This window comes from Micropterus dolomieu, linkage group LG18 (assembly GCF_021292245.1).
Source record: "Micropterus dolomieu isolate WLL.071019.BEF.003 ecotype Adirondacks linkage group LG18, ASM2129224v1, whole genome shotgun sequence".
Taxonomy (NCBI): Eukaryota; Metazoa; Chordata; class Actinopteri; order Centrarchiformes; family Centrarchidae; genus Micropterus; species Micropterus dolomieu.
The window spans coordinates 38,771,477-38,786,202 of NC_060167.1; the positions used below are offsets into that span (position 1 = coordinate 38,771,477).

General features: G+C 38.2%; 1 protein-coding gene across 1 annotated transcript; it reads left to right on the forward strand.

Moving 5' to 3' along the window:
• Positions 1 to 2,248: 2,248 nt before the first annotated feature.
• On the forward strand, positions 2,249 to 3,579 carry kiss1 (KiSS-1 metastasis suppressor). Its single transcript, XM_046029065.1, has 2 exons — positions 2,249 to 2,353; positions 3,356 to 3,579. The coding sequence occupies exons 1-2, from the start codon at positions 2,263 to 2,265 to the stop codon at positions 3,577 to 3,579; spliced, it is 315 nt and encodes a 104-aa protein (XP_045885021.1). The 5' UTR covers positions 2,249 to 2,262.
• The last annotated feature ends 11,147 nt before the right edge of the window (positions 3,580 to 14,726 follow it).

A 14,726-nucleotide genomic window follows, 5' to 3' on the forward strand; every position in this document is an offset into this window, starting at 1 on the left:
ACTGACAGAATTGTTAAGTAGGCCTAACTATCACCATGTAATTGCATAAACGAAATTTTACTGTCATGCTTACATCTAAATTGTCTCATGAGTTAAAACCAGTAACCAGCAAGTATACTGAGGACATGTAATCAAGGTTTGTTTACGTTTTATATAACCATTATAACCTTTTTCCATAGTGTTTAGCCTTGTTTTAACTGTCTTTATCCGAATGTTTAGAACTAAGTATTTTTCCAAATGTCGATATTGTGGAGAGAGAGATCAAAGAGAAATACGCGCAACGTATATTTCTTTATCCCAAAAAGTTAACACCTTAGCGACGTTTGGAAGACCATCCCCAACATTGACGTCACTACCTAGCGGATCAATAAAAAGGCCCTGCGGTCTTTTGTTCCAGCTTCTTACCTCTTCAAAACTCTTCGTTTAAACTTTCTTGAAACTAAACGTATACGTTCTCTTAACTTCCTTTACTTTTGAAATTTCGATTTTTGTTTCGTACTTAAATCTCCTTCAGACGAGCTGAGAAAGCTACGACCCTGAATTCCAAATTTCTCAGCGGGAGATTTGATTTTCTTTATTCTGTTTGGAGCTGCCTGTTTAACCTCAGCAACATTAAATAGCCGATATTCCCGAGGCCTCGCGAACCTACAGTGAATGTGTGAGTTTATTTGATTTTGTTGTTGCAACCTCATCCGATCGTTGTGAGCAACTTTGGACCAGAAACTCAGAAGCCTTCATTTATGGCCTTGAATAAATGAAACTACGGCTCTGACAACCAAAACCCTGAGTGGGCCCTATAGCGACACCAAACGAACTGAGATCAGAGCAAAAGCCTTGGCTGACAGCCCGTTGCTGCAAGCACTTCCCACAAGAGGACTCCGGAACCAATCCACCGGTTTCAAACACAACTTGAGAACGCCACTGGGGTCGGGCCAGAACCGACTTCCCAAGCCAACCGGCAGTCGAGCCTCGCCACGGGACCTGCGGCAACGGTAGGCCAAAACAAACAACACTCTGTGACTCGTTGGTGTTCTATGGGCTCCATCCACAGTTAATAACCCTTAGATTAGACAAATTAAATCTGCTATCCAATTTTGGTCATTCGTTCCCTCATACTCGTAGAATTCTCTCCCTCTACAATATAAACTGAAACTCCATCGAACCTTACATAGGCTACCCTTTTTAGTACCTCCTTGTTGTCATATTAACTGTTATCCCTGTAATATCACCACATTTACCCACAATTGTATCCTCTTTTGTTAGTTAATAAATTCACCTTGAGCACAGCGATGTATGTGTGTGTGTTATTCAGAATCTAGAGTCCCTATACATAGAACTTACGCTCAGATCTGAGACTGACTGATTGACCTTACGATTTCAGAATAACAACTAATGAATTAACCGAACTCTGTATAATTCTCAGGCTATACTCAAGGACCTAAAGCCTTGGGCGGACAAGCAAATCTTTAGGTGGTGCTCCTAATTTCGAGGTATAAATTGATATTCCCGGAAATATTAATTTTCATAACTGTATTAGAATTGGTATTCCCGGAAATATTAATTTTCATAACTGTATTAAAATTTTAAGTAGCCGAGATCTGCTACAATATATATATATATATATATATATATATATATAGGCAACGTAAAGTATATTTGCCTGAACTGAATTAAAATAATACATACTGTCACATGTAAAACCTTCATATAAACTGGTGTCACAATATATCATCAGTGTTATTAGGTTGCTGGTTATGGTAACAGTCTCTGAAAGTGATGAGTAAATGAATGAATAAAGTACTGATGTCTATGTGTGCACGTGCCTGATTGCAATATTGAATATAGACCTACCCAGCCGTAAAAGAACAGTGCTAATCCTTACTATTGTTGTCCTTTGTCTCAATCATCAGGTGATGCGGTGGTTCACTTTTACTCTGTGATCAGTAGGCTTTAGCTTCTGTCTTTATTTGTTTCACATCAGTTTGACAAACTGAATACAACCTTCAAATGTATAATGCAAACCTTACTGTCTTCTTCTTAACAGTGCTTTTTTGTTTTTCCAAAAACTAGGCAATTTTTCTTACATTGTAAAAACTAAATGATGCAGAGCAAACCTATATTTTTTGCTGCGTTGAATGTGTCTGCAACAAATGCTTACAGGACCCAGAATGTTCAAACATTTGCCACACCCTCCAACTTAACGTCATCATTTCTGTCTGCTTGCAGGGGACTTTCAGCAGCTCCAGCTTATCCACTGTCATAATGCCACGACTCATTGTTGCTCTTATGATGGCTGCGCTGTCAACAGAGGTCTACACCAGCACTAGGTTGAAATCCACCTACTTCAGTGAAGGTACAGTCAGATCTGTGGAGGCTTTCTGCAAATACAGATCAATGCATGATCTTGGATTGCACCCTGTCCACACGTCAGCACAACAACAGCAGCTACAGTCAGCCTGCAGTGTCTAGAATGAACATGTTCAGTTACTGCTTACAAATGGTAAATGGTGAAGCCTAAAACAGACTCTTACATGAGGTCTGAGCTGTTACACTGCTGTGGGTAACATACAGTGTACCATGCTCAATCATAACTGGTTCTTAGGAACGGGAGAGTAAAAAGCCAGCCTTCTCACGGGGAGGAGATCCCATATTGTTTTTCAGCCAGTCACTTTCATGGTATTGCACTGACAGAAAGGTAAATGTATGAAAAAAGAGAAGCTGAAATGTGTCCTTGTGTCTCTGATAATGGCCCCTTACAGAAAACTTTCTCATGATCATTCACACTGATTCATACATGCTCTAAGAACACCCCAGCTCCTGAACAGAATCACTACATGCCACTGGTAAAGCTGAATAACATTTTAAAAAGTTGTATTTTCTTACCTAAAGGCAATAATGAATGGGCTGGTTGTCTACTGTTAGGCCAGTGTCTCCAAAAAGACTAGTTCCTATACTTCCTATAAGAGAACTTGAAATGTTTTTCATCAGGCTTTCCAACACTTGACACTTCCAAGCCTAATGCTGCATTCCGGACAAAGTCGGAGGTTGGAATGTCCCAGTTGAAATTTCCAATTTCCGACCCCCAAGCATCCCAGCTAAACAAACCATGGCTGACAAACACACAAACATTTTTTATGTTTTCCTGACTTTGTGCAGAGAAGACGACTTTCAGAGACTGTTACCATAACCAGCAACCTAATAACACTGATGATATATTGTGACACCAGTTTATATGAAGGTTTTACATGTGACAGTATGTATTATTTTAATTCAGTTCAGGCAAATATACTTTACGTTGCCTTTTAGTTAATGGTTTACCATTTACAACATGTTCCATGTTTGTCTTTGTCTTCAGATCAGGCAACACTCAAAGCCTTGAGAGATTTAGGCCATGGATCAATACCACAATCAGCAAAGAGTTCTGGGAGATTACCTGTTGATAAGGTCCATTTAGCTGATGAAAAGTTTTCCAGGACAGGATGGTGGATCTCAAAGGTGGTGCTCCCAAACACCACCAAGAAACGTCAAGATGTGTCCTCATACAACCTCAACTCCTTTGGTCTACGTTATGGAAAATGACCCGGACTCTGATGTCTGTTACTCTATTAGATTGATGTGTTCACTGATTGTTTTTGAATTTAATTTGTACATTCAGATTTGCGAAAGACAATAACTATGTCCCTGTTAAAAGCTCAATAATAAGGCTGTTAAATATTATATAATAACACACACATTACGGTTTCATTTATTTATTTAAATTTTTAATATATTTAAATTTTTTTAACACACACACGCTGTTTTATTTATTAATTTATTTTATTTTTAATATATATATTTATTTTTTTACACACACACACGCTTACTGTTTTATTTATTTTTAATATTTTTTTTAACACACACACACACACTTACTGTTTTATTTATTTACTTTATTTTAATTTTTAATACACACACACACACACACACACACAAACATATGCTTTAATTACTTTACGCTTTAATTATTTGTTTAATGAAATGTATGGGGTTGATTTTTCTTATGTAGTTTGTATGATGCTTTGGCAATATTGTTGTTATACATTCATGCCAATAAAGCTAATTTGAATTGAACTGAATAGAACTGAATTATTATTGAAGGATCCGTTTCCATTGTCTGACCCTAAACCCTTGTTCACCTTTGCATTACCAACCAGGATTAGAAATTTCAGAAAAAGCACTGTTTGATGATCAAATAATGAATAGTAAAAATGTGAGCAAAGCAATATGTTTGAATAAATATCTTTATTCAAATAAATCTGAAAAAGATATTCTTTGAATTAACAAAGGACCACATAAAATGACAAGATTTAAAATAAATCAAAAACCTCACCCAAGGCAGGGTGCTTTCTCCTGGGAGACAAAATGCTCATTCCCACTCAGGACACTGTACCAGTCTTCTCCCTGCTCTAACAGCCCGTTCTCGTTCCCAGGTCGTCAAACACTGACGTTTTGTCACACTCAGTTTCTTATACAGACTCACAAGGTATGGAGGCAGGTCAGACAAACACAGAACTTTTACCCAGGAGACCAGGGCTCAAAACCAAGTCACCAGTTTAATTAAAGTTACATAATGTTACATATATGACTTGAACACGTGATTTTATAAAAACCTTTGTGTAACCATGTGTTAAAAAGGCGTCTCATTCGAAACGCTAAAGGCTCAGCTACCTGGCTACCTTGTGCGCCTATATGAGACAGGCGCACAAGGTAGGGTTGTGAAAATGTCAGTATTTGACTTTGCTTTGCTTTGTTTTTCATGTGTATACAGAGCACCTACAGCTGTGTGTGTGTGTGTGTGTGTGTGTGTGTGTGTGTGTCACAGTCAGTGCTTGAAGTGGCCCGGTATTCACCGGTACGTATACCAGCACTTCTGTGTTTTACTCTTTGGTGTACCAGGACTTTTTCTTGCACACAGGCACTTCTCACAAGCTGCCCGTACACTTTTCTACCCTCTCCACCGGCGGAGACAGAGAACGGAAAAGGTCAAGTGACAATACACACGCCAACATGTGTACAGCATGTGAATGGGGAGGACTGGTCACAGTGCTGACAAATTAATGCTGGTAACCCTGGAGTGCAGGTTTGGTGGATCCAGACTGCATAGGGCAATCTGGAAAATATTACAATCAAGAAAGTCCCTAGTTTTATGTATCGTGGATGGTTGTAACACTTTTTAAATAAGTGTTACCACCCACCCCACCCCTGTCAGCCAATGTTTAGCTAGCTGTATTACCATAGTGGTTTGAAATTAGAAAGGAAAAAATGCATCACACGCCTAAGAAATTTCAATCTAATATAAATCAAACAATTCTATCTGCAATAGTCTTGCAAAAAATAGTCTTGGCCAAAAACTTTACTTTCTTACCTCAAAATCAGCTTTTTCACTATATATTCTGAATACACCTCTTTCCAGACTTGATAACCGCCATGCCTGATTGGGGAGGAAGTAGGTAAATACTGAAATGGTCACCTAACTCCTATCTTATCTCTATTTGGTGGAATTGGTGTTGTTACAACTCTCCCCATGTCTTCCCTACAATAATAACCCCTTGGTTACAGTTTTGGAGAAACCAACGTTAACAGGTCACCTGCGTTAAAATCTAATGTTTATTTGAGCCACTCTGCAGACTGTCACTCATCACCTGACTTACTTCTTTGCTCCTGATACATAATAACTGTGATGACCAGACTTTGTCACTTGAACCTAAACATGTTATTTCTAGGGTTTTGCTTAAATGATTGATGCTCTCTTTTTTTGTTTGGGGGACAGTCTCAGTTTGGAGCACTGATGAGACATTTTAAGACCAGATAAAATTGCATCTGTGCGTATTTTAATCTTCATTTCCTCTGATGCTGTGTGGTAAACCACAACTTTCCACTTAGGCAACAAGGTTGACTGGGTTTCCTGTTGATCTTTCATTCATCAGTGGCTGTATGAAGCAATGCAACTCATACATTGCCGTAAGAAGCACAGCAATCACAAAGGCTTTACTTAATGCACTCAAATAATAAGTAAGTGAATAAGTACTCATCCTCCCTGAGTCTGGATCATGAGAGATACAGAAATGAACAGCTGGGTTGTGAAATTCTGTGTATTTCTGTTCCTTGCAGTAGAAGGTAAGTCATTTTGATTTTAATTCAGTTTTTCATTAACATAAATACTTTTTGTGAGGCTTCAATCTATGTATTAAAAAGAAATATCTAAGGGTATGCAGTACAGGCAGTAATGGATGCATGCTGAGAAAAAAATCAAAGGATGAGTTCCAAAAAAACCTTGAAAACTAAGAATCCTGAAAATAAAACCCAACAATGCAATTTTGGACTGAACATACAGGATATGTTAAGGACATTGGTCTCGAGAAAACAAAATTAGATGACATTATTTTTATATGGAAATGCCAGGCATTAATAAATAAACGCGAGCTTCTACTAGTTAACTCTATCATCCGTCATACATAGCTTGGGAATATTTATTTGATTCTGATTAAATACTCAAAATACTGTTTTGATGAGTTACTCTATTCATGCAACATTAGGACATCAAGACCAAGTTCACCTTTGAACTGCCCATCAGATATTGGAAGATTGATGACATTGAGAGAAGATCCACACAAGGAACTATCTAGGTCACAGCCTAAATATTTAACACAAGTTTAAACCGCAATTTGGGTATCTTCCACAGAAATACTGAGCTCTGGTGTCCTACTCAACCATATTTTTGAACCAAATAATATAGATTCAGTTTTCCCCAGCCATCCGCTAATGTTCTTCAACTCATCACTTCTAATAAAGAACTGCAGTAATCCAGCCTAGAAGTAACAAATGCATGGACTAGTTTTTCCGTATCATTTTGAGACAGGAAGTTAGTCATTTTGCAATGTAACGTAGATAAACCAAAGACGGTCCTTGAAGTTCGTTTAATTTGAGAGTTAAAGGACATGTCCTGATCAAAGATAATAAACATTTGGATTCTCTTTTATACTAAGTCTGCAAGATCTTACAGTAGCTTCTTCTGTTTTTAACATTTGATTTTGAGCCATATTAAATTGAGCGTCTCACATGATCTAACATTCAGTTTAATTTTTCAATTAGATTTTATTTATATAGCGCCAATTCACAACAACAGTCAGTTCAGTAAGTCCATAAAACATTTGTGACAGCAGTACCACAGTAGACTATAGGCTAATAAACCCCGAATTATTACTGTACACGTCCTGTTTTTACATGATTATTCACAATAGGCTATGCAGTCGATCTGCAGTCTTTAGTAATTACTAATCATGCTTATAATAAATTATTACATACAAGTGCCGTATAAACTTCTGTCAGTCACCAGAGTGTAATTTCCCCACGTGGGTCCTGATGATGCAGTATGATAATTGCCAAAGCTGTCCAATCAACAAGTTACCTGTAAGTCTGTGTAACACCAATGTTACTTCCCTTCGTTTGTTTGTAAAACTGCAGTGTGGATATGAACCGGACCAGAACTAAAATGCAACAGTGTATCATTTTTTTTCACTTGGTCCGGACCAAATGAACCGAACAGGTGTGAAAAGTGCCCTAAATGATAATAACTACAATAATAGTAACAATAGGACTAGTAATAACAATTGTAACAGAGGGTGTCGAGCAGGAACATCAGGTGACTCGTAAACACAGATCCAGAGCCAGAAACACCTGCAGAAAGTGATAGGAGGAGAGAGGAGAGGACTACGGGAAAGGGAAGAAATCGAGTCAGAAACGGGATGAGGTTGTATACAGATGGAGAGAAAAAGGATGAGAGAGGAGCTCAGTGCATCATGGGAAGTCCCCCAGCAGTCTAGGCATATAGCAGCGTAATGAGGGGTGGAAATAAATATTAACTGATAAAAAAGGATATGATGAAAATGCATGTGAATTGAAAAATAAAGGGGTTATCATGGATGTGAAATGAAAAATAGAGTGATAAATGTTCAAGTGATTTGATTAATTTAAAGTTGATTTGATCAAAGTAGTGATAGAATGAAAACATCACCATTTTTATCAAACATCATTCACAACCCAAAATTGCCATTCATCATTTAAAGAAGGTAGCCTCAAGGGTTGAAGTACCAAAAAGTAAATAACAAAATGGAGGTGATGAAAATGCTTGTGAATTGAAATACAGAGTGGTTAAATTTAAGGTGAATTGAAATTTAAAGTAATAAATTGTCAACTGATGTGAAAAACTAGATTTACCTTTCATCGTTTACCGCATGTAATTTTTGTTACTTCCTGCTGAAACTATCAATCACAAACCACGCCCCCTGATAAACTGGCCGAGTTTTTGACTCTCAACTTGTCAGCTTCTGAGTACCTTGCTGGTACTATTCCTCCAGCTGACCGGAGGAATAATATGTGCTCTGCTGTACACTGTACTAACAGACTGCCCAAGAAGCCACTGCTCCAGTTATTTTGGTGAGTGAAATTGTAGTATTTCATTTATGTGTTAGCAATAATTAGCAGGTATCGTTGTCGGCATAAATAGCACGTTGGCTTAGCTCGTTAAGCTAATTAGCACGGCTTTGAGCGATCCCAAACTGTGCTAACGATGCTAACTGAATGGGAGGTATGCTGACCAGTTTTTACCAGTCATGTACAGAAGTAAAAATGTATGAGAGAAGTAAATTTTGGGGTGACAATACTTTGGAGCGAAAGGCTCAAAGGAGAAGTTGGAATGTGATGGCCTACCTTGTTATTTTAGCTGACATTATGCAGAGTTAACATTAAACTTCCCATATGGACAATGTTACAAGTGACTGTATTCAGGGAGAGGAAATACCATTACAGTATGTGCAGCTGGACTGAGAGATGGAGGTGTTTATGGTGAAGCTGCGCTCGGTGCACTAGTTGCACAACACCAGCGGTGTAAACAGCTGTTGTGCAGAGTTCTGCCTGTCCCCTGAGCATTGCATGCCCCTCCAAGCACTGTTTAAAAATGATATAATATTCTTGCTGGGGTTCATCAGTGGTGACAAATGATTCGAAGTATATATTTTAGGAATGTGTAAACTCATCAGTATTTCATTACACTCATATAGAAGTGGCGATAACTGCATTTGATCAGTGTGCACAGCAAAGTGTCTGAAAAGGACCTTAAGAGCTGGATGCATAATTCGGCAGAACAAATGTTCTACGCTACCTCCCTAGATTTGCATCCACCTTTTTCTCAGCATATATGAGTGTTATCTCCACCGAGGTGCATGCAATTCTAGGCAGGAATGCAGAAATCAGCACTACACCGGCAGCTGGGCTGTACCTAGGGCGATGTTCCTGAGTGGGGTAAAGTAAGAATAGTTATGGCGAGAAATTAGGTGTGTGACAGCCAAAAAATAGATTAATAAAATGATTATGAATATTAATTTAAAATACATTTATAATAATTATAAAAAATAAAATAAAAAATGTTATTAATAAAAAAAAAATCACAGCATCACAATCATGGACATCACAGGTAATCAATTTGGGAGTAACGACATCAAAACGACGTAAAAGATATGAGTGCTTCAAAAGGAGTCTATACCACACAATGGTGCGGGTCTGTGCCAGGAGAGCTCTACCGTATAGAGACAGACCTTGAAGTCTACCACCCAGAATCCTACATCTTTTTTAGATCATGCAAGGACGATTCTATCATTCAAAATGCAAGGATGGGGACCCCAGAGCAACAAAAAGGCTACCCCATCACGTCTAAAGAGTGGGAGATGTGGTTCAGCACCGGCTTTGTGGTCCAGTGGGGAGAATGGGATAGAACCCTTGAAATCTTCTCACACATAGATAAATTATTCAGATGGTATAAACCTTATGTTAGCTATGTAGAGATCAAAAGAAAACTTTTTGGTCCTGAGGACAATCAAGATAACCAACAAACAACACCACAGACAACCTCAGAGACCTCCACGACGGGGCTGACGGTGACAGTGTTAAAATTAAAATGTTTTGTACAGGTACGAGGACATGTGCAGCGGGTGAGGATTTATCGAGCACCCCTAAATATTTTCCATTACTCCAGGATGATGTCGTCGATAACTCATGGGTGGATGTCTATGGCAAAGAACTGGGGAAAAGAAACTTAACATTTCTCATTCCTGAAGAAAAATCAGAAGAGAACAAGAGCAAGATCGAGCCGTTTAAGGGTGCCTGTTTGGACACTCTGGACTGTTGCGACAAGGACACATTTCCGAACACTACTGCTAGCAATATTATACAGGTAACTGTAGCTTATTATTTATACGACATACTGCAGCAAAAAGCTATACAAACGTGTGTATTGTGCATATACAGACGAATGGTGCAGAAAACAACCTCACACATGCATTGACACGCTACCCTTCTTTTATATCAAAGGACATAAGAGAGAAATTACGTATAAGTTTTTTAACAAAAATTTCACTGATGCTCAAAAGTATTTCCTACGTGGTCTTGGGTTGGTGCCAACGTGTGAGTGAAGTATTCGAGACATTGCAGCAGCTGCTCTACAGATTTGGCTGAGGAACCCTTTTCTCATTCCTTCGCTTAAACTGGTAGTTAGAGTGGACAGTGTGAGCACAACAGTTAAGGAATCTCTGGACATCTGGAAGGGGGAACAACACTGAAAACAATGGGGAATGTATCTAGTCTACTAAACTATGTCAAAAAGAGATACATTGTGTATAAGATGAGAGCACTGTTGTGTGAAGCTGTTAACAATGTGATATGTGACACAGATAGGATACTATGTTGTTCTAGATTTGACAAACAGACAGAATGTGTCAGACGAATGACCTCGGGATGGCGTACCATGGTGCAAATGACAGCGGATAAATATGCAGATGTGAAATCTACTCTACTTGATATAGCAAATGTTTTTCCTGTCAATGATAATGAGTTTCATATGGGTCGTGTGTTTTGTTTTTGTACTTTTAGCATTGATTTGTGTGTTTTAATGCTAAACAGAAAACAACATGTCGATGTTGCTGATGTGATGTATTACTTAACTGAATCTTTGGTATGTAAAAACATAGGTGCATGTACTGATTGTCTGAAAAGTGTATACTTGTAATCATTGCTGACGGATATGTTGCGTATGTCGTTGGAAATAAAATACTTGAACACAGACGTTGAACCGTCAGTCTTTGTAACAAAGATCATGGAGGAGTTGATGAGAAATAATTTTGTTTTTGTAAATTTGTTTTCAAAACACGTATGGGATGCGTTGTTAAAAAAGTAAGAGTGGTAAATGCGTCACAGAATCCTTAAAAGATATCTTAGCTGAAGGTAGAATACCGCATAAAATTCAAACAGGGAAAAGAGTTCTTAAACAAAGATTTCAATGCGTTAATGAAAATTAATAGTATCGTACACTTTACCACATCAAATGAGACTAAGGCATCTGTAGTAGAGCGCTTTAACAGGACTCTACAAACAAAAGCAAAACAAAAGATAAAAGAGTAATTCGTTTTAAATATGAGGTGGGCGATACAGTAAGAATTTCAAAACTACGCGGCCCTTTTAAAAAAGGTTATGAACAAAATTATACTGATGAATATTTCACTGTAAAGGAACACGTGTCAAGGGACCCTCCTGTTTACAAGTTAAAAGACTATGTCGGCGAAATATTACAAGGAACATTTTATGAGCAAGAGATGCAAAAAGTTATTATAGTTAAAAACAAAACATTTAAAATAGAAAAGATTTTATCTAGAAAGAAAAGACAAGGCCGGGACATGGTGTTAGTAAAATGGGTCAGATGGCCAGATAAATTTAACTCGTGGATTTTGGAAAAACAGGTCATTCAGCTACCCTAGCAGATTACAAACACACGTATAAATGGATACAGAGGATTTTTTTGTCACCCTGCCCAGCAACTCGTCTGCATTATTTTACCCGAGCAATACAATAGCAAACTTTAGAACAAAACTATCTAAGCCTTTACACTTTAAATCAGCATACGAGGTGGGTTTGATAGAAATACAATATCCAAAAATATGGAAATCTTTTTCATCAAAAGACTCAAAATTTGTTGTGTTTGATAAAAAAAATTCAATAAGAGGGTAATTCTATCAACGACACAGGGATTCTATACAACAATGTCACAGGTAATAGCTGAACTAAACAGTTGTTTATCTGAAAACGACATGGGTCACATTGAGCTTGATTACAACAACATTAACAACAGCTTAAGTATTTTACCAATGAGAGACGTAGAATTAACGTTTCAAGGAAAACTTGCACAAATGTTGGGATTTATTCCTGGAGCAGCTTTTAAAACTCATGAGGGATCTCAGCCACGAACTAACACAGTGTTGACACAGATGCTGTATTTGGTGCCACATCCTGGCGATGTTAATGTAGGAATGTATAATATATTTATTTATACCGATATTGTTGATCATCAAACGGTAGGGGATAGTTACGTCCCTCTTTTAAGAATAGTACATATATCGGGGCCAAACAACCATATGATCACAAATACTTATGACAGACCACACTACCCGAGGCTCTGCAAAACACACATTGATAGTATCGAGATTTCTCTCAAGACAGATCAGAATCAACATATTCCTTTTACGTACAGCAAAATGATAATAAAGCTACACTTTTGACCCGTAAAATATCAGTATTAGACAAGGAGCAAACATGTACCATCCATATGCTCACAATGCGGACAAGTACGTTGCATCCCAAGCAGCCCAAGCGGGTGGCGATTTACCAGGATACAGCGGGCTCGGTGCTCAGTATGGTGCGGGGTTAGGGGGTATCTTTAGGGGTTTGTTTAGATTAGCATTCCCCTTATTCAAGAAAGGATTTACATTTGTTGCCCCTCATTTAAAGACAGCTGCTAAAAACATAGCTATGGATGTTGTTACTAACGTCATGAACAGACGTCAAGAGGGGTCGGGTATAGTGGCTGTGGCTCCCCGACCAATAAAACGACCTCCTGGGAAAAGAGGTCGACAAAACGTCAGAAGACAAGAGACATTTTCTAACAAGAATGTCGTTGGTACATAGCCTGTCACAAGAGTGCGTTAAGTCGGAGCTAGACCTGTTTATGGTGCCGTTAACACAAACAGTTTTGAGAAATGTGTCTACGTCGAATTCCCTCCTCTAGCAGTGATATCAGACTCTGCACCCCTTGAATTTTTCATTCCAGCTAGTACAGAGGACTACCTGGATCTAAACAATACATTTCTGTACACACGCGTAAAAATCACTATAGCTAATGGCGGAAACCTGGATCAAGCAGACGAAGTGGGCTTTATCAACTACCCTGGATGTACAATATTTTCACAAGTTGACATATCGTTGGGGGACCGACTCATAACGCAATCATCAAACACATATCCTTACAGGGGTATAATAGAGTGCCTGAACTATGGAAAGGACGCTCTGCAGACACAGTTTGGATCCGGACTATTTTGCATGGATACAGCACGTCATATGGACGACGCAGTGGCTGGAGCTAATATCCCCTTTACATTCTGACTTGTTTTTTCAAGACAAGTTAATGATAAATGGCGTAGACCTCAAGATAAAATTCATAAGAGCTAAAAACGAATTTTGCTTAATGCACAACACTGTAGACGACTTTCGGGTTAACATTATGTCAGCAAGCCTGTTTGTAAAGAAAGTCACCGTATCTCCGGCTGTTAAGCTAGCACACGCTAAGGCATTAACGCATGGCAATGTTAAATATCCCATAGATAGAGTGTGTCTTAAAAATTTTAGCGTCCCAGTGGGCACTTGTGTTTGTAATCAAGAAAATGTATTCTTGGGACAAATACCTAAATTTATTGTAGTAGGATTTGTAGATCATGAGGCATTTACAGGTAGTTATGCGCGTAATCCATTTACATTTAACCATTATGATATAGAGTTTTTATGTTTATATGATGACGGCCAACAATATCCTTTCAACCTAACTTTACCAGAGGGAATGCCATCAGGGAGTATCATCAATTGTACTCGGCAACTGGAAAGTATCTTAAAAACAACGCTATGGCCATAACCCGCTACGAATTTTGTAATGGATATAGTTTTAACTGTTTTAACCTGAGTCCTGATGAAGGATGCGGAGACCATATGTCGCTCATTAAAAACGGGAGTGTTAGATTAGAGGCTCGTTTTAGAAATCCGCTTCAACGCAAAATAAATGTGGTTATTTACGCCACATATGATTCTATAATTGAGATATCATCAAGAAGACAGGTTCTCATTTACTTTTTCTAACTTTAACAAACGATAGTATGAATACGATATAATTATCAAAAGTACTTGATAAGATAGTAAAGCAAGGCGTCTTTCTTGAAGTATTTGCTAGTGACCAGCTTCCTAAATCAGTTATTAAAAAGAGACCCGCCATGTTGGTGGTAAACACAGACCCACTGGGTCGCTATCTATATTGACAAGCAGGGTGTGGGATCATTCTTTGACAGTTTTGGGAACTCTCTGGTATACTCACATTTTCATGAATCCTTTTCTGTCTTTCTCAACAGTAATTGTCCACGCAACATTCTGTTAGACAAGTGCAAGATGTGGATTCTGTAGTGTGCGGTCAGCATTGTGTGATTTTTCTTTACCATATGGATAGAGGGTTATCTTATGACAATGTAATGACTAAATATAGTAATAAATGGTCATGCAATGATTTTATGGTGTGCAAATTTGTGAAAAAAATATGACCTTCGGTT

What these genes read in the sequence shown, in the direction of transcription:
- kiss1 (XM_046029065.1), top strand. Translation starts at nt 2,263, where the DNA reads ATGCCACGACTCATTGTTGCTCTTATGATGGCTGCGCTGTCAACAGAG. An exon ending in ATCCACCTACTTCAGTGAAG is followed by an intron (nt 2,354 to 3,355) that starts GTACAGTCAGAT and finishes CTTTGTCTTCAG; the next exon opens with ATCAGGCAACACTCAAAGCC.